The sequence below is a fragment of the Leiobunum rupestre genome, chromosome 8 (assembly GCF_980474605.1).
Source record: "Leiobunum rupestre chromosome 8, qqLeiRupe1.1.hap1, whole genome shotgun sequence".
Classification (NCBI taxonomy): Eukaryota; Metazoa; Arthropoda; class Arachnida; order Opiliones; family Sclerosomatidae; genus Leiobunum; species Leiobunum rupestre.
The window spans coordinates 8,456,757-8,477,236 of record NC_143391.1 but is presented as its reverse complement, the minus strand read 5'-3'; the positions used below and the strand labels follow the sequence as shown (position 1 = coordinate 8,477,236).

Sequence of the window (20,480 nt, the reverse complement as noted above, 5' to 3'; positions counted from 1 at the left end):
ATAGCCTTGACTATACTAAAAAAAGTAAGTCAGCTGTAAGATGTAAACAAAGGAAGTATGGAGGAATGTACCAATAAATTTCCAAATTATATAATGAAATGTGAGTAAATATTAATGATATTTATCTGTTAATGTAATACTTATGAATATATTAGTTTCAATATTAATATAAATAATAGCAGAAATACATGATAATAGGAATAAAAATAAACAGTGTCTGAGTATTTGGCTATTGACATTGCAATCAAAGGATGTAAAAGGGAGGTATAATTGTGGAAGGGATTCTACACACACTAATAAAGGATTAAAGAACTCTTATTGCCCTTGAAAAAGTATTAGCTTGGTGAGTCTTTTTCGAATAGCTTCTTTCTTCATTTGATTGTTTATGTCTCTGCTTATTTTCCTCAGCCTTATGTTAACGTATATTTCGATAATCTTTTTCATCAAAACATTAACGTGGTGTTGTGATCCAAGTTCGTCATCAAACATGTGTTCAGTAAGAGTTGGAAAAATATTGTCCGTTACTAACTGGCGCAGAACCAAACATTCTATTTTTAAGTCAATGTTTTTAGCCACAGTTTGAATTGATCCAAAGTATCTCACTGCCTTCTCGGTCAAGCTACAAATCTTGAGAACACTAGCTTTAAAAGGAGAAGAAGTTTGGTTGGATCCCCCTTTACATAGCTATGACTTGATAGTGAGGAATGCCTTTCGTCTAAAGCGTGTAAACATGTTTCGGATTTTAATTCTTTTTGTAATTTCTTTACAACAAAACCAGCCATATAACGGATTATGTTTTCTCGTAAGATTGTAACCGTTCCCAGTTCGAATTAACGTATCTTATTTAAGATGAATCACGTTAAGTCGGTTACGGTTACAATATGGGAACATTAGAGGCAAGGCTTAATAATAAGAAATCAAGACACGGTAAAAATAAATAAGAACAAGATTTATTGTTCCCTCTTAGGAAATTAATTAACAACTTACAATAAAATTTAGACCTTCATTAGACATTGTCTCTTTCTATACTCCCTCTTTCTTTTTTGGGGATAAACAAAATGGAAACGAACAGTCTGTCGAGTTGGACAAAACTAACCAGCCAGGGCACGGCACTTGGTGAAGTCGCCCTGGCGGCGAAACTAAAAATAATAATAGGGCGCAAGATTTGATAACGGCTCAGTCGCCATCTGGTGACTGAATCCGTTACATCCTCCCACCAAAAGAAAAAGAGACATCAACGTGAAGGAATGAGGAATTTTACATCAATTATATAGAACAGTAACATAATTAGAACTATGAAAACATCAGGGTTTATGTGCGACTATTTCGCAGTTGAGGATCGTCGCTGCCTTTTGGGATATTGCTTTACGAGGTGCCCCAGCTTCCAACACCGACGGCACCTGCATTTCGATAGATCTCTCGGAGTCTCGTCCTCAGGTTGAGCCTTGGTTGAGGAGCCGGTGGGACCGTCTATCTGCGTCGTGGAAGCACTGGTTGTCGATGTGGAAGAGGTCGAGGTATGGGGGTGAAACACATCTGGGGGCGGCTCGGCGAATGCATGAGGGTTGCCCTCCGAATCTGGAATGTTTCGTTGGGCGCTATTGAAGGAGGGGACTTGCAGCAAGTAGCTCGTGAGGGTGCCGTCCGATTTGGAGCTGTCCGAGCTGAATTGTTCATTCATGGCTCCTGAGGATAGTAAAGTCTCACACATCCGAAGTAGCTCGTCGTCGTCATCGGTGAGGGTGATAACGTCGTTCCAGGAGTACATGATCAGTGAGACCTTTTGCGTGGTCACCCGGAGAGTCTGGCGCCCTCTCGTCAGAGTCGGATGAAGGGCGAAGTCGTTTCAGGGATTGCCTCAAGGAGTCGATGACGGTGGGTCGTGTATTCATTCGCACTCGCTGTGTGCTGTTGGCTGGAATTAGTTGGTTGTCGCTGGTAATTGCGAGAGATCTGGGTGGAGTTGGTACACCGATATGGGGGACATAGGTTGTCCATTCTTCGTTGGTCAATGGTACGTTGTCCCGGGGTATTGGCACTACCCCCAAATGACTGGGTAGCCAGTGCAAGAAGGGTTGGCGATGACATTCGGAAGCCATAGTGTTATAACGGCGTAAGCTCCATTTGCTTCAATGCACAAGGTGCAGGGGCAATATTGTAAACGTAGAAGTCGTAAGGTCAGAGGACCTAGCATGAGAAGAGGACGATGGTCGTGCAGTACGAGGACTGAGGAGAGGGTTTGGCGTATTTCATGGTATTCTATGATCAGTTGGTTGATTCTGCCGAGCACCATGTTTTCCGGTATGTTGGGGCTTCTGGCGTGTAGCGCTGACAGTTGGTCTTTGGGTGATTCGGCAAACGGGTAAGTGTACCCTAAGGAGATCGCCAGTGTCGACGTTATGAGGTCCACTGGGAGGGACAAGTCAATATAAACCGGTATGATCTCGGAGATGGCATCGTCCTCGACGACGGGACGATACGCCAGAAATTCGTGCGTCTGGCAGAATCCCTGAAAGAAGGTTATAACAATTAATTCAGTTTCTCACCAGCCCTCCGCACTCTCTCCCAAGGTGGTTGGGAGATAGCCGTTCTCTCAAATGAAAAATTGGCCGGAGACAGATTGGTAATTTTGTTTTGTTGCAGATAGCGACGAACGTCAGGGTTCGAACGAAGGGTACAGCGTGGGTGCAGGGGCGAATAATAATACACGTCGAGGTTTGGTCCCTTCGGACGAACCTTCGTGCGATGACACAACTCGCGGATCCAACCGAGGCGAAACGGTAGTTGAAGCGGATCATTTTTGTCAATGGATCCAACCACCGCCTCGGTTCGTGAGTTATCGCCTTGGGGATCATTTTCAGTTTCCTCATCTTCCGGAGCGGCGGTCGATCCGTCATGCTCCGGTCTTGGTGGATCAGGAACGTCCGTCGGTTCCTCGTCGTTGTCTGCGTCGGGGTGGTGTTCATCAGACGACTCTGGCTCCCTTTGAGAAGGCTTGTCCTGGTGGGTGGTCTGGATGCGTGAGGTTGAAGGGTCACTGGTGGACATCGGGGCTTCCACATCGTTGCTGAGTCGAGGATTACTGTGACACCAGTACAATTTCAACTGACTAATATGTTTTAGTCCTCGTTTTTCGTGAGTGATGGCATCCTCCAACTCGTAGACGAGTGGACTCCTCACTCGGATTATCCTGAACGGTCCTTCCCATTTTGGGCTAAGCTTCGCGGCATGGAAGGCCGCGCCCTGAGAGAGGTCGTGTGTCTCAATCCAGACCAGAGTGCCTACGGACAGTTCAACATCTTCTCTGCGCCTGTCGTAATATTTCTTTTGATGCTCTTGGGCGCGTTGCATCATGAGTTTAGATCGTTCCAGTTCGTCGTGAAGTGTCTGGATGGCTTGGGTGCGATCAGCGACATCAGTGAGAGATGGAGGGACATCGTCATCCACGGTCCAGGGCAATCGTGGCTCGCGTCCCATGTTCAGGTAAAATGGTGATCGACGTGTAGAGTCCTGGGGAGCCGAGTTAATTGCAAATTGCAAAAACTCGAGCGACTCGTCCCAATGGCGGTGCTCGTTACCCACGTACATCGACACCATTTCCCCAATGACACGATTAAGACGTTCCACGATATTGCTCTGTGGATGGTAACCACTAGTCATTTTACAATGAGCCTTTAGTAGTTTACATGTGTCCTTCCACAATGTCGAAGTAAATTGTCGGCCTTGATCACTGAAGATGTGACAAGGAGAACCCCAGCGCAATATAAACCGTCTAAACGCGTCGCAACAGATGTCGGCCGTGATTCTTTTGACCGGAACCATTTCAACGTATTTTGTGAAATAATCCACAATTACGATGAGAAATCGGTTGCGTTTGACACTGAGCGGAAGGGGCCCCATTATGTCGACCCCGACCGTATCAAATGGCGCAACCGGTTCCGTGGACGTCATCAGACCGGCCGTTTTTCTGTTACGACTTTTATATTGCTGGCATACCAGACATTGCCGAACGTAGTTCGTCACATCCTTCACTAGAGTGGGCCAGAAATAACGGTATCGGATCCTCGCGATCGTCTTGTCACGACCACGATGGGCGGCTGTCGGGTGGTCCTGCAGCAACCTTATTGCCTCGCGACGGAATCGTTCCGGGAGGTAAATCTTCCTCGGAAGAGTACCCCAAGCCCTTCGATAAAGGATACCGTTATGGATCTCGTATCGCGATCCCTCGTTCGAAGAATCAGGACGATCGATGACATCGCGAGTTTCAGCGTCATCCAATTGAGCTGTATGGATGTCGTCAAGCGTGAAGGCATTAAACATTGCATGCGGGGCCGGCGGAAGGACGACTGCTTCGCTATCGGATTCGGTTCCGGAACGAAGTTCCATGGTGCATAAGGTTACCGGGGCGCGAGAGAGAGCGTCCGCTACCACGTTCTCGACCCCTTTCTTGTACTGCACCTTGAATTGAAAGGTTTGAAGGTACATCGCCCATCGTACAAGACGAGCGTTCGGATCACTGACGTTATATAACCAAGTTAGGGACTTATGGTCCGTAACCACGGTGAAGGGAAGATTTTCTAAATATGGCCGGAATTTTTTCACAGCCCACAGAATGGCTAAGCATTCCTTTTCTGTCGTGGTATACTTTTGTTCCGCCGCGCTAAGAAGGCGGCTGGCGTATGCCAAGGGTACTTCAACTCCATCTTGGACTTGCGAGAGCATCGAGCCGAGGCCTAGGTCGCTTGAATCCGTAGTAAGAATACAAGCAATATTCGACCTATAGGTAGATAACGGCCCAGCCCGATAAATCGCTTCTCGCAAGGCCTCGAAGGAGCACTGCTGTTCAGCCCCCCAAGTGAAAGGAGTTCCCTTTCGCTTTAAACGGTGTAAGGGCTCAGCAAGCTGGGAATAATTTTTTTATAAATTTTGAATGCCATCCAGTCAGGCCTAAAAACCGTTGGACTTCTTTTAGATTTCGCGGAGCGGGAAATTCAGCGATGGCTGTAAATTTGGACTTGTCGATATGAATGCCGGTCTCGTTTATGATATGACCTAAGACAACCGCTTCTCCCCGAGCGAAATTACATTTCTCGGCCTTTAATGTAAGTCCGGCTCCCTTCAATTGATTCAATGTGTAATCAAGTGATTCTAAATGGGAATTCCAGGAGTCGGATACTATCAATATATCGTCCAAATATACGCAAACGTCGAAATACATGCCGTCTCGGAAAAGTTCATCAACTAGACGTTGGAACGTTGATGGACCTCCCGAGACACCAAACGGCATTACTTCGAACTGGTATTTACCGGAGTCGGTAACGAATGCCGTTTTCGCGGTACTGTCGGGGTGTAACTCAATTTGCCAATAACCAGACCGTAGGTCTAAAGCGGTTATGTATTTGGCCGATTTCATATTGCGCAACATTTCGTCAATATGTGGTAGAGGATAAGGGTCCTTTTGCGTGTGTTTGTTCAGTCGGCGATAGTCAACGCAAATACGAACCTTGTTTCCCTTTTGATAAACCAATACGACTGGAGAGGCCCAAGGACTGATTGACGGACGAATAATGCCGTCCTTTAGCATCTGTTTTACATGCTCTTCAATTATTCGTCGCTTTTCATTACTAACTCTATACGGGCGGCAACTAACGGGCAGCGCGTCTCCAGTACGTATTTCATGGTAAACAAGGCTGGTTCTTCCTTCCTTTTCCGAAAATACTTCGGGGTATTGTCGAAGCAGACTTCGTAACTCGCGACGTTTTTTGGGCGTTAATGATGTCGCATTAACGGCGTTATCAATCGTATGAAATATTAGCGGCGCGACTTCCTTCCTAAGGGCGCCCTCTATAAACGGAATCGTTAGATTTCCAAGTCGACAAGTATTTGTCTGAAAATCTAACACAGCCGATACCCGTTGTAGAAAATCTCGTCCCAGGATGAAATCGCATAACAGGGAGGGCACTATGTAAAATTCCTGCTCAAAAACCTTGCCCTTTATACTAAAGGACAATTGAGTGGAACCCCTCGAAAAGGTATAGCGTCCATCCCCAAGCATTATGCACTCGAGTTCGTCCTGGGTAGGAATGGCAACAGTCGCAGAGGTTTGTTCTTGGATCCGTCGCCACTGGTCGAGATTGACAAAAGAAGCGTCAGCCCCAGTGTCAAGACGAGTGTTAAACGACCCATGAACAAAATCAACCTCTATCGCCACAGGAGGGCCTACCGCTTTTCGTTTCAAAATAGCTAATTGTTTCGGGGAAATATGCCTCTTGACTCGCCGGGAGCGCGGCTTCCCCCGTCGCGGTCCCCGCCGTAGTTTGACTTATTTTTTCTCGGGCAATTGCGCGAAATATGTCCGTAACCTCGGCAATTATAGCAACGCGTATTTTGCGACGTGTTTCGTCCGGGGGTTATTGGTGATTGGCGCTGAGTATTTGCTCTAAATTCTCTGGGTTGATTTGACGTTGAGGAAAAATAGCCCCTCGATGGGTGGGATGTACTGACTGGTGCCGTGGCATTTCGCCTTTGTAGAGGGACGTTGCCCGTATCGGTGGCAGTAGTCGCCTGTGTCCTATCATGTTTGGGTTTCAAATTCATGGCGTTTTCTTCAACAGCCCTTATCGCGTTCTCCACGGTGACACATTTTGCCTGGAGGACATTTAACTGCGTGAATTCTACTAGCGCAATCTGTAAACGGATTTGGGGTTGAACGTTTCGTTTTAACACAGCAATTAGTGATTGCTCGGGTTGTGGAGTCGCTAACCGTTGATTTAAGCTTATTATACGATTGAAGAATTCAGTAACGGTCTCGCGATCTCCCTGGACCGATTGTAAAATTGTCATCAACGTGTCCTCCTCTTGTTCAGGAGGAAATAAATATGATCGAAAGGCGCGTTGGAAATAATCCCATGTCACGTTATAATTTTCAGTAAGAGGTGTTATCGTTTGTCTAAACCACGACAGAGCGCGGTCCTTTTATACTAAGGGCAACATGTTTATTACGGCGTTGTCCGATAATGTCTTATATTTTCGATACTCGTTAAACGATAAAAGGAACTCAGCCGCGTTTTCTTCAGCGGTGCCGGAATATTTCAAGTCGTGCGGCGGCTTCGGCGGGCCTTGGTGTTGGGTTAGGGCGGCCGCGAGCCCCGCGATGAAATCTTGTACCGACATTATATCAATTCTTGATAACTTCTTATTAATTACCTTCAAGACACCTCTAGCCCCAGTTCGGGCGCCAGTGTAACCGTTCCCAGTTCGAATTAACGTATCTTATTTAAGATGAATCACGTTAAGTCGGTTACGGTTACAATATGGGAACATTAGAGGCAAGGCTTAATAATAAGAAATCAAGACACGGTAAAAATAAATAAGAACAAGATTTATTGTTCCCTCTTAGGAAATTAATTAACAACTTACAATAAAATTTAGACCTTCATTAGACATTGTCTCTTTCTATACTTCCTCTTTCTTTTTTTGGGGATAAACAAAATGGAAACGAACAGTCTGTCGAGTTGGACAAAACTAACCAGCTAGGGCACGGCACTTGGTGAAGTCGCCTTTATATTGGCCACCAAGCGCCGTGAGTCGCCCTGGCGGCGAAACTAAAAATAATAATAGGGCGCAAGATTTGATAACGGCTCAGTCGCCATCTGGTGACTGAATCCGTTACAAGATGTTGGATGTTGATGTTTCATCAGTAAGAAACATAATAAAGTCATCCATTTCTTCCTCTAGAGATTCTTCTTTAATAACTCGTAAGTTCGTTGGTTGGAACTGGCACCATGTACAAATTTGGAACGTGTTGTCCAAAGCAATTAAGTGGCCACTTTTTTTATTTTCAATTTTAGTAACCAACGTGTTTTTGTATGCAGCAGTGAAGTTTCTACAAGTAGGATTGTTGTTCCAACCTCCTCGCTGACGAATTGTGTTAAAAACTTAAAATATAACTCTAAATGGTCCTAAAGTTTTTAAGTTAAAAGGTACCTTAAAAAATAAACAATTGTTTGCAAAATCTGGTATTTTAAAAAATATACTTCAGTGGTCCATCAGGAGGAACAATGTACTTCCCTCCAATGTCCAAAACACTGTGAATTGTGACACCAAAACCAATAATGGCTGTCTTTCTTTGGCTTTAAAAAATCAAGTTGCCTTCCAGGTCTGTTAAATTGAATAGAAGTTCTTTAGTCTTCATTATGTAACATTTGGTTATTTCAAGGTTGGAAAGCCGAATTGGTGCCTTGTAACCTTTAGCCCATGGATTTCGAGAGTTCAATACCTCAAACAAACTGCAAGGGACAGTGAGGTAAGATACGGTGTCAAAATTGTGGAGAAAAGTTGCTTAAAAATTGTTTTTTTGTAGATACCGATCAATTTTTGATATAAATTTAGATGTTGGCCCGCTTCCTTGAAACACTGGATCACCAGCCTCTTTCAAAAATTCTATGCTTTTTGCCACAGAACTGCTAACTGTTTGTGCGGCAAAGTTGACTTTCATTTTTTGAATTTTAAACTGTATATGAAATTTTGATAATTTGTTAGCCAACGTTAATCCTTCATATTCTTGATACCTCTGAAGGATGGCAATATATGCCCATTCGAATTTCTAAATATTTACATTAAATGTTGTTCAATTTCCTTGATAACTTTTTAAGGTGAATGTTAGATCACTTTTTCCCTCGCAAAAACCGAAGGAATTGAGTCTTCCTTAAGAATTTTCCGCGTGAGATCTTTCGCGTTTTTGCCAATATGATAATCTGATTCTTTAAAGTGTTTTCCACAAACAAAGTGATACTTTCCGGGTATTAAGTTCAATCGATTTATTGCCTTAAGATATTTTGAGCACAAGTTTAAGTTAGATTGAGGTAATCTTTATTGTGAAAAATGGACAATACAAGGTTTTAAACAAAGACCTGAAATTGTTATGATAAAAACAAGAAATACTTGTGAAATGGTATTTTTTCCTTTGGTGACCGACTTTGACGATTGGAAGCCACACCAGTTTGTACCATTTTCAATTGTTTGAAGTTTAAATTTACGTAAAATATTTTATTTCGCGTTGTATTTTACCAAAAACTAACTTTATTTTCGAAAATTAAACAATTTTACAAGTCTCGGTAAGCAAATACGTTTTTGCGTCCAGCATTAGAATTTTCCGCTTTTTATAGTTTCTCCATTCTCCACCAAACGATTTGGTGGCGCCACGGAATTTTGTCCATATCACACATGAGACGCGCGTGCGACTGAAAACCGGGCACAAAAAGCTAGTGCCTTCAGAATCTGCAATACACCGTCTAGGTATAAGTATAGTTCCTATGTCTATGAACGTACCCCATCTTGGATGGAAAGTTGGTGAAAATGCAAAATTATAGTTTTGAATTTTGGCGCCAAATAATCTGAAGGATACGGCTGTAAATATTTTCCTTCTTTTTATTATAACACGGAAGATACCAAGCAGTTCAATTTCTTTTTAATAAAAGGATATTTTGTACTATAGGATTCTTCAGTACACAAATCAATTTTATAATGCTGAAGTTTTATTCAATACTTGACATAAGCCTTTGCAGTTGATCACTAATCATTACTGATGAATTAGAACTTGTGAGGATTAAGTTGTGATTGACTGGAAACATTAGACAGACATAGAAAGTAAGAATAGTAATGGGCAATGTTCTGTTATATAACCATGGTCAAATATATATGTATATATTTCTGTGGATGTTAAATTGAAACGATTTTTTTAAATGTTATACTTGTGCGCAAACCTAAAAATTTCACATATTCAATCTTAAATAGGATTTTATTGAAACAAAATTTAAAATTTAATTTTCTTTTTTTAAGGTGGAAATGAAATGGATTTCCAAAGTAGTGTAGAAAGGTTCTGCAAAGTTTTGTTCATTTTGGGCTTAGGAAAACTTTCACCAGAAATTGTTAGGAAAGCGAGACATAATGAATATAGAAGGAATGATGTGATTATGTTTCAAAAGTTGTTACTGCATCTATGTCAAAACATTATCTGTCAACACAATATTGTTGATTTAACAACTTTTGACCAAAATGATATATTCTCACTCGTAATAACTATATTAGCTAAATTCAACGTACTAGATTCTATTTTTTTTAAAATGGTTTCGTACCTCAATAATTGTCAACATACATTCAAAACTCATAATTTGGAAAATACCTTACTACTTTTAAAACATTATTCAGAAAAAGACCCTGATGAAGTTATTCATTCTATAACCTATTACAATTATAAAGTCAAATCATTTGAGTTATCTTGTTTTGAAAAAATATGTAAGAATAATTTCTGTGATGGCTCATTTAAGGCACCCAGAGTGAAATATGAAAAAATCTTGAAACTTTATAATAGTTGGAAAGAAAATGAAGAAATATTTTGGAAATGGGCTAAATTGGAGAAGGGCACTATTAGGGTGTTGCCCACTATTTCGAGATTAAGCTGCAAATGTCCTAAGTGTGGAATTGAAACTATGCCATATTTTCTACTATTAAGAAACCAATACTTGTTTTTAAAGAAAACATCAGAGTAAAGAATTTTTAAGAATGCCATGTATTACAATAATAGATAATTTTTTACATTTCACAAATTTTCAGAAATATTTCGATTGAGAGCATCCTTCTGCTTTTTTTTTATATTTTGGAAGGGGTCAATGACATTTAATATATTCTAATAGTTTAATGAAATGAACAGAATTGCAAAATCATGATTTACCATTTTAATCAATTTGTACAATGATATATAAGCCTGTTTAAGTAATTATGGGTGGTATATTTACAGAACATAAATTGTAAAGCATTAACCAATTTAAAAATAATTCAAGTTTGACATGACACTGTGCAACCATTTTCTGAAATATTTAATTCATATGAAAAAAGTTCTATTATATACAGATATTTTTAGTACAATGTTTAATAACAAACTATAATGTTGGTGACAAACAATAATTAACAAATATTGACAAGTTCCCATTTAACCTTGAGCACTGGACAATCGTGGACTTCAGTGCCAGCATTTAAATTTACTAAATGAATTAAATTTTTATATTTGGTTTATATACAAATGACTCGCTTCGTATGTCTGTGAACTTCAAAAAAACTGCTTATAAATTATGAGAAACAAATTCTTATATATCTTAGGCATAATAATAATAATATTACATTAAAGGCCATATATTTTCATTCACCCCACATTTCTCCAATTTGTATTAAAATTTGTAAAGTTGACAAAGCTGCAGTTTTAGTAAAATTATACTTTTAAAATGGTCAATGAGGGAAAGTTTCGTTCGGAGCAAAATATATTAGTAGAAAAATTTCACGTGTTTCTAATTTTTCCGGGTACGTAGTTTCTGTCAATAACTGGCTCTTGAAGGAACATATGCAGACATCTTTCATTTTGGGCCAAAGGATGACCTGCCACTCTGAAAACCAATTAAATAAATAATTGTAGGCCTAATCATAAGTTGTTTTTAACTATAATTAATATTACTCACTTGTTTATAAACATTTCTAAACCTTTTCTACGGTCTTCTATAAAATCCTCATCATAAATTCCTTCATCTTGCCTGAATGGCATTTGTCTCTTCCATGCTTTGCCAGGCAATGGTGGGACAACAATCTGTAAATGTATCAATTGTGTTAGACCTAAGTTTGAAATTATTAAAGCAAGGTACATACTTTGCTATCTCTTTCCAACTCATTTCGTAGCCATTCAAAATCGCTATATCGTCTTCTTACACTAGATTCTTTAAGCTTAAATACGGGTAGATTTGTCTAAAAAATAAATACTAAATTAAACCTCATTAAAATTACGAGGTACTGATAAATTAAAATTAAAGATTTGAATTTAGTTTTCAATATACTTACTCTCATGCGTACTTCGTAATCTGTATGTCTTTTTCTAGCTACACCATGTGTAATTGGATTGACAACATCTATCTCAAGAAAATTTGCAGGTGCAGCATAAGCATCATCCAAAGTTTGCTTCTTAGGCTAAGTTAAAAAACCATAGTTATATTTATAAATAATCTATTACCAAATTAAGTGCTTTAGTGTGTCATATAAGTTAAAGTAGTTCTGTAGTCTACAACCCACCCCTTTAACAATGTGATTTTTATTAGAATTCAATTTAGGGAAAGTAAATGTTGTTGGTTGTGGAAAATTATTTAACTATATAAACATAAATGCGAATTTTTGACTGAGAGGGCTTAGTAAATGCCCTTTGGGGAACTGCCTCCCAAATTCATCTTAGTCAATTAGGCTTAACGTATCTTTTGAAAAACTACGATATGAAATCTTACTTGGAGTCTTCTTGTAGTTAAATCTTGGTTAGGATCTTGATTAAGTTGAGGATCCATATTTTTAAATTAAATAACACTTTATTACAGTTACAAGCGGCTAAAACTCTTAAACACACACTCCCACTAAAATGCCGGATTTTGTAAACCGGAAGCGGAAGTTTTGAATATGCCCAATTCAGCGTTGCCAGATTTTTATGAAAGAATTACTTTTCCGTAACAACTAATAAGTTTAAAAATATCGTAACTCGAAAAATCAAGTTTTGGAGAAAAGGAATAGACGCCTCAATAGAACATCTCGGCTGTCCCAAGATAAAACGGACTAAGGGCATTTTTTGCGATTTTCTGAAAATTACAATTTATTAACCTTTATTTGGAGTCTGATATATATGCTTAATTTCAATCGTCTATTCCTTTTAGTTTTTAAGATATTGTAACACATTTTTTATGCAAATTAGCCTATTTCCAATTTTACCAAGTGAAAAAAGGCCATAAAATGTATTTAGATCGTTCTTCCTTGGTAATTTTATATTACGATGGTAAAACGTACTAAATTTAAATAAAGTTCGATTTTCAAAAATAAAGATTTAGTGTTTCACTGAGCAAAACGAACTAAATAAATATTTGGGCCGTTTTACTATAAACAAAGGAAATAAGTTGCGATATGAAAACAAACTATAGTATTTTTTAGTTTGTTTTGGTGATAGCACTTTTTGATTTTCGAATGTTACAAAACAAACTATATATTTTTGGATTATTTTTCCATTAGTATAGCTAAAATCTCTAGAACATTCAGTGTATTTTCCTCTGAAATTGGTTGTGATGCGTTTGTGACCAACGCGCTTTCTTCCAACCCATGTTCATATGTGGCGTATGGATATGCTATACATTTTAGTATATTAATTGTCAGTAAATTTTTTAAACGACATTAAGAGCCCTTACATGTTTTTCTTTACCTTCACTAACTGTACTGGAAAATGAGTAGTGTTCATAAAATATTGTTGGCACAGCTGATGGTATTAGACTATTTTTAATTTTAATATTCATAACACTATCGTCAGTGAAATGATTAGAGCAAAACCTATGGTTAAAGTGTAGGTATTCCGTTGTTTTATTTGTCAGTTTCTCGTTTTTTACATTATTCAACTATGATAGGGAACTGAAATTTCAATAAGAAAGTTAAAGTAAAAATAAACCCATGTAAAAAACACGTATTCACCGTTCTTTTTTCCCTTGGAAACTTGAAAAATGATAATCGAGAATTCTTATTTTTCGTATTAGAACAATTTACGGCGGAACACGATGGTCCGGGCATATTTAAAACATTTAAAAACTACTTAAAATGTAAATTAAAAACTAATCCTAGTCCTAAACTGAATATTGAATCGCGCGCTAGGACTTCCGGATACTCTTGCAGCGCCATCAAACGTTCGGATCCTATGGGCATTTTCGCGGCAAAAAATAAATACGGATTTTTGAACGAGAGACGCCTCTCAGTAGCGAAGCGACTTTACCCTCTCTGTACTAAACGTAGTCGTTACCCCCTCGCTCGGCTCTTTCGGCCGCGATAGTTTGGCCTTGGACCGTTCCATTGGTCGTCGTATCCGGGGAGCCACGTTCCTCAGAATATTTGGCTGCGTTCAACAACTATCAACGGAGAAAAACCGCTGAGTTATCGTTGAGTTCTTTTAATCAACGCTACGTCACAAAAATCTAAAAGTTGTTGTACGATTTCTGGTTCGCTGACTTAACGAACAAAATATCGTCTGCTACCCCTCCTTTAACTTTGTCGAATGACGTCACGACACCGATGAGCAACGGAAAAACCTGCTCCTCCGACCGCTGACTTCGTTGAGCAACATGACGTAGAAACCGGAAGTTAAAAAAAGCGTACAGTAAGCTCAACGCTGAACGTAGCCATAGACTCAACGAATCGCGCTCGCGATTCAACGGGGCAATACCATGGAGGAAAGAATGGTTTTGGAGACAAGAATACGGTTTTCGCCGGTCGATGTCGTTATGGCGATATTTTATCGATTCCGCCATAACGACATGCGTATCGCCAAGACAAGAATAGGCCCCCAGGACTCGTTTCGGCGAGCCTTTCGGTCTCGAATAGCTAGTGACGTAAAAAAAATATTTACACGTGACCTCCCGTATTTTATAGAAACACCTATTAGATATTTTACATAAAATATGTTTGGAACTTTCTATAAAAATTTCTTATTTAAATTGGTGATCCTGCGAAAACCATATAATAAAAGTACAGTTTCTTATATTTTCTTAAGGATTTAAAAAATTTAATAGGGGCTTAAAACATTTTCAAGGAAATCGCCAAGAAGAAATATATCCGCTAGCCAGGACCTGCAAGTTACTGTTTATCTAGTACTTGTTGAAATAATGGAAACTTTTCATCTATAAATAAAACGTAGTGTTTTTGTTAAGCCTTAATATATAAAAAAAGGTACCTGGTTAACAGTGGCGTAGCTGAGAACTCAGAGGCCTCCCCGCAAAAATCTCTATGAGCCCCCCCCTTTTTAATTTTTTTATGGTTAGCGGCGCCCCCCTCCGAAGCTCGAGGCCCCCCCCCCCGCGCCGCGGGCCCTGCGGACCATCAGCTACGCCACTGCTGGTTAAAAGGAAACACTTGTTGCATACCGAACCGGTGAAAAGTTTCCATTCTTTCCACAAGCACTATATAAACAGTAACTTGCTGGTCCAGGATCTCGGAAATATTACTTCTGGGCGATTTCCTTAAAGATCGGCTGTCCCATGGTAAAACGGACTATAGGCATTTTCCCCTTTTTGAGAAATGAAGCCTCAAAGATTTTTATCTTTTTCCGTGAGGAAATCAAAAATAAAAATATTCTCTCATGGAATATTAGGTTACCCTATAGTAAAATTTAATTTAGAATCTAATGGTTTTCTCAGAATTTCAAAATAAATCAAATTAATCAACTTAAATAAAGGAAATTCTTTATTCCACTTCAAAATAATTTTTTTCGCTGAATTCAACGTGTAAAACAAATTATATTTGGATATAGTCTGTTTTTCACTTTGTTAATTTAGAATCTTCGGCAGTAAAACGAACTATATTTATTTGTAGTCTGTTTTAATATTCATTTACAAACTCATGCATAGCGGTATAAGAGACTAAATATGTTTTTAATATGTTTTTAAAATACGACTTTTAAAGTTACAGATGGAAAAACAAACTATAAAAAAATTATCTTTGAAAATAAATATGATCTGTTCAAAACGGGAAAAAGTTGTGCTTTTTAGCCGTTACACACGGTTAGTTTTGCGGGGCACAACATTTCCTCAATTGCCGTCGAAGCGACTACGTCGATTTAAAAAGTTGTGAACGGTGTGTAACGTGTGTGTTTTGTGCTTTTTAGTCATGAAATAAATTTACCGTACGGGCCTAGTCGACGTAAAGTTGTGCTTTTTCCTAGCCGTTACACACGGTTAGTTTTGCGGGGCACAACTTTTTCCCGTTTTGAAGTGAATCGCGTCGTCTGCTTAAATGTCAACTTTCTAATGCGAATTAAAAATTAAATACGGTCACAAAATAATAAATAAAATGTTTTTAAGATATATTATACTGTAAGCTTCTCGAAAAAATAGGTTTTTAGTTTTATTAAATGTAACCTTTAAACTTTTAATACATCATTAAATTAAGGGTTTTTTTATTTTGTTCAACTGATAAGGCACAAAAATACACTTTAATCGTTTTGGAAAATTTTAACGAGTTTTAAAAATAAAAGTACTTTGAATATTATACAATCTTGAGCGATAAGCCTTGGCACCTCCGTCAAATTTAACAGCTTCACAGTACTTACGCAAAGTTGTGCTTTTTCCTAGCCGTTACACACGGTTAGTTTTGCGGGGCACAACGTTTTCGCAATTGTCTTAGCTTGTAATCGTGACAGACGTACAAAGTTAGTAACACTATAAGCCACCCTTTAACTGTGAGCGAGCTTCGACGGAAGCTGTGTTTCGAGAGCCTTATTAGTTGAGATGTTGCCGACATGTTGTGCGAATAAATCCAAAGGGGGAAGGAAATTGAAAGAGAGAGAAAAACCAAAAGTTGTGAACGGTGTGTATGGTGTGTGTTTTGTGCTTTTTAGCCCAGCAGTTTGAAGATAAAACGGTGTGTGTTTGTGAACCGTGTGTATTTTGTGCTTTTTAGTCAAGGCCCTAAAACATAGCTGTAATTGAGCGTTTTTCATACAGACTATAGAGCTAGTTCAGCAGGACTAACAACTTTGTTATTCTTTGGCTTAAGAGAATTCGGCTTATGTCCTGTCTTTATATGAATATTTTAGAGACGTACCTTTTAGGAATTAGGAGTTGTAGGAGGCACCCTAGGTGTTGAAGTATGTTTGGGGTTAAGAATATTTTGATGGTCTCAGTTTCTTTTTAAACCCGTGGATTTGGGACTACTATTTTGCTTATTTGCATTTATTATCCTCCTTGGCGGAACCACTCTACGGCCTCTCATTGGCTGAAGGTTCAAGGCGAACTGGCGTCAAGCTCGGCCGTAGGCGGCAGCATTCTAGTTACCTATGAGATTTCTATGGCCAAACCTTCACCGCCTCCGAACTCAAAAGGGGGAAAGCGCACCACACCGATTTTATAGAACGCTCTATTCAGGCGCCAATGTCAAAAAAATTCGTTCCCGCTGAGTATTAAAAGCGAAAACTCAACGGATATTGGTAGTGAATAGGTCCGTGAACAATATTTTAGAGGTTGCCAAATTTTTTATTTCACTGAGTTGCCGGGGGAGCCTGGGAGGGGGTGTGATATCGTGATTTTAGGACCCAATTCCTAAGTAGTACGTTGGAAGGAACCTGACAATAAAAATGTTGAAATATTTTAAGAGTTAAAATCTGATTTTTTTTACTTTAAAAACTTTTTTTCTTCTTTTTCGGTCACTTTTCAGTTACTATTTTAAAATTGTTAATCACTTAAATAACTATATTTTGCTGTGTGACTCAGTAACAGGCCGGTCAATGTTAAACTAGTTCCCTTTAAAGATGGTAAAGTATACATCATGTTGTACCTTGACATACCTGCACTTCCGAAACGGTTTAACTATATATTGCAGGCTCGCAGTTAGTTTGTTCTTAGTTCTGGGTGAAAATCCGGAACCACTCCTTCTGCGTAGTGTTAGCAAGTTCTCTCCCCACTAATTAAAGGGGTTTTCTATGGCACGCCAAACCGGCCAAAATTCGACTTCCACTCACTCGCGCTCAGAATACGAACACAACGTAAAGTCGTTGCAAACATGAGATAAAATTACTCTCGCTCGCTCAGAATACGAACACAACGTAAAGTCGCTGCCAGTAGCGGCGCTAAGGTTTTTTCACAGGTGGGCTAATTATTTTGTGGCCCCTAAGAATTTTGTGGCCCTTAGCGGGAACCTTGGATTGACCATATTTCGGAAAAGTGGTGAAATCGAAAAAACCCAAAATTTTCCATCAATCGAGAAGGGCAAGGTCGTTTTATTGTTGCGGCTCTCGTCGCGTTTTGTGGACCCCTACTGACCTTGTATCTGACCTGGAGGGGACACGTGCATGCCTGGGATATTTCCCTAAATTCCCATAAGCCCCTTTCTTTTCAACTTTATCTCAATTTCCGCTACCTTCCTCCCGAATCCATATGTTTATGGTCTACTACCTTTTTGAGTAAACAAATTGATTTGGAAAGATTTTTTCCAGAAAAAAAGGTTTCTTGGCAATAAAACAAATTTCTAGAGATAATGAAAATTCATAAATTAAAATATGTGGCCTCTTAATTATGAATATGTGGCCCTTTTAATATAAATATGTGGCCCTTCTCAGAAATGCAGGGGGCCTAAAGCCCACTTCAGCCCACCCTTAGCGCCGCTACTGGTCGCTGCATACATAAGATAATATTACTCTCTCGCGCGCTCAGACTACGAACACAACGTAAAGTTGTTGCAAACATAAGATAAATTTACCCACTCTCTCTACATCGTGTAGCTCTACAAACATAACGTAAAGTTGCTTCATACATAATAGTGATAAATTGTTCGAAATTGGTATACAGCTCTGAAAATTGATATACACGTGCCTTGAACTATACTCTCGACTACCTAAATTTTATTTTTCAAAAACACCGACTGGAAAAACTTTTATAAGCAAAAAACGCGCTTGTTGCCGAGGACGCGCGCATCGTAGTTTATTTGTGTTTTAAAAATAAATGTTCTACGTTGCAACGCATCTCCGTAACTTTAGGAATAAAAAATGGTAAATCACGTGTGGTAAAGGTGGTAAAGTTATGAATTTTTTTATGGTAATACGTGTCACAGTGCTACTTAAAACCTGATATGGAACCACATCGAGGTATTTTTTTTAATTGACGTTTTTTACCATTTTTCATTTTTCTCCATAGGGAAAAATGGTAAATCGCGTGTATCTCGGGTGCTAAAGGTGGAAAAGTTATGAAATTTTTTATGGTGGTACGTGTCATAGTACTTCTTAAAACCTGATATGCCATTTCTCCCTATGGAGAAAAACGCGTGATTTACCATTTTTTATTCCTAAAGTTGCGTACATTCGGTGCAACCTAGAACATAAAATTATATAAACCATTAACTAAGATGCGCGCGTCCTCGGCAACAAGCGCGTTTTTTGCTTGTAAAAGTTTTTCCAGGCGGTTTTTTTGAAAAATAAAATTTAGGTAGTCGAGAGTATAGTTCAAGCATGGAACTAACCATGGTTCAAGGCACGTGTATATCAATTTTCAGAGCTGTATACCAATTTCGAACAATTCGGGTATATTTTGTAACCATGCGCTCTCACTATAAGATAAAAATTTCTATGTCGCCGTCAATGCATCAATTCGCCGAAATAGATTTTAACCAAAAAATGTTTTCGATAAGGTAGGGCTCGCGACGACTGAAATAAATATAAAAAGATACTGAACCAAACTAAATTAGTATTAACAATCATAGATGGCGATAGCTGTTTCATAAAAGATTGTAGTTTCTACAAGGCCAAGTAATATAATAACGAATATTTATTATCAGAAGTAAATGCACATGGGCTATTGCAATTGGCTTACAAGATAATACAAATTAGAATGTATTAATTTCTACCATGAAACTGCATTAGGTAGTCTGGGCTTAGTCGCAGAAATGGGAGTGTTTAAGTTTTTGCACACAATGCCTAAGGGATTAGTGTGTACTAATGTGACCTGGTAAGTAGCCGATTCCGCCTTTCGTTTGATAACTCTCGAACGGTTTTCGGTACGTCAATCGATTAGACATAAAATTACGTTCTATTGGATGTCCCCGGTAAATATTTTTGCATTAAATAGCACTATTAAAATAAATTAATATGTGGAAAAACTAAATCGATCTACCTTGGGACAAACGAGATATGACCCGTCTAAAATGGGGCCGTGGGAGTCAAATTCCTCATTTTTTGCGATATTGAAATCGTTATAAATCACGTTTTAATTTATGTCCCCGGCTAATTATTAGAGTAAAATAATATACGATAAATCCAGGCTGATCTACTTGGCGGTTAGGGAGATATTCCCAGCAAACACCAATTAGTCGCATGGATATCCAGTATATGTTATATTTGGATATTTTGGATATCCAAAATTTGTTATTTTACAGTGGACTTCTGAGAACTATCCAAATGTCGGTGGTTTTCAAGTCTAAGGTACTTCCAGCAGATGTGCGGTTTGATATTCTAATAACATCCATTGGACCTAAATTTCGATATATTCAGTTGAACACAATACCTATATGATGTCTACTAGATGTGCGAGGGCTGTCTAAAGCGCATAAAAAGTATGTCTAAAATATGTCCAGATAATATCTAAATTACATTAAACAATGTTAAAAAGACGTCTAATGGATGACTATAATTAAATTAGTTTCACGATAGGGAATTTTGATAAATGAACTCAACTGATATGAGAAAAATACTTTATTATACATATTACTTTATCAATAACATCCGAAGTAAATGAACCGAAGTTATTGAAGAGGGGTCGGACACTTGCCATTATTTTGTACGGGATTTCGGATTTCGTAGAGATGTTGCCGATTTTATTAGTACTTTTCGAAGTGATTTTGAGATTTCAATGTTAATTTACTATAGAGAGAGTTAAACGATTTTGCGA

At 38.8% G+C, this 20,480-nt stretch overlaps 2 protein-coding genes and 2 long non-coding RNA genes across 4 annotated transcripts; 2 read left to right on the top strand and 2 right to left on the bottom strand.

The window, feature by feature from the left end:
- Nucleotides 1-285: 285 nt before the first annotated feature.
- LOC149932310 (uncharacterized) lies at nt 286-783 on the top strand. Its single transcript, XR_016472842.1, has 3 exons — nt 286-343; nt 409-496; nt 573-783. It is a non-coding gene; the product is annotated as an uncharacterized LOC149932310 (long non-coding RNA).
- A 1,255-nt stretch (nt 784-2,038) lies between these two features.
- On the bottom strand, nt 2,039-7,446 carry LOC149932309 (uncharacterized). The gene is made up of 2 exons (XM_090157100.1): nt 7,420-7,446; nt 2,039-2,509 (listed from the first exon to the last, which is right to left on the bottom strand). Exons 1-2 carry the CDS (start codon nt 7,444-7,446, stop codon nt 2,039-2,041), a joined length of 498 nt encoding a protein of 165 aa, XP_090013226.1.
- A 624-nt stretch (nt 7,447-8,070) lies between these two features.
- LOC149932308 (uncharacterized) lies at nt 8,071-8,477 on the top strand. The gene is made up of 3 exons (XR_016472841.1): nt 8,071-8,158; nt 8,219-8,305; nt 8,363-8,477. It is a non-coding gene; the product is annotated as an uncharacterized LOC149932308 (long non-coding RNA).
- A 2,437-nt stretch (nt 8,478-10,914) lies between these two features.
- Nucleotides 10,915-12,504, bottom strand: Snx3 (sorting nexin 3). The gene is made up of 5 exons (XM_090155908.1): nt 12,318-12,504; nt 11,884-12,009; nt 11,695-11,790; nt 11,511-11,635; nt 10,915-11,438 (listed from the first exon to the last, which is right to left on the bottom strand). The coding sequence occupies exons 1-5, from the start codon at nt 12,372-12,374 to the stop codon at nt 11,333-11,335; spliced, it is 510 nt and encodes a 169-aa protein (XP_090012034.1). The 5' UTR covers nt 12,375-12,504; the 3' UTR covers nt 10,915-11,332.
- Between the last annotated feature and the right edge of the window lie 7,976 nt (nt 12,505-20,480).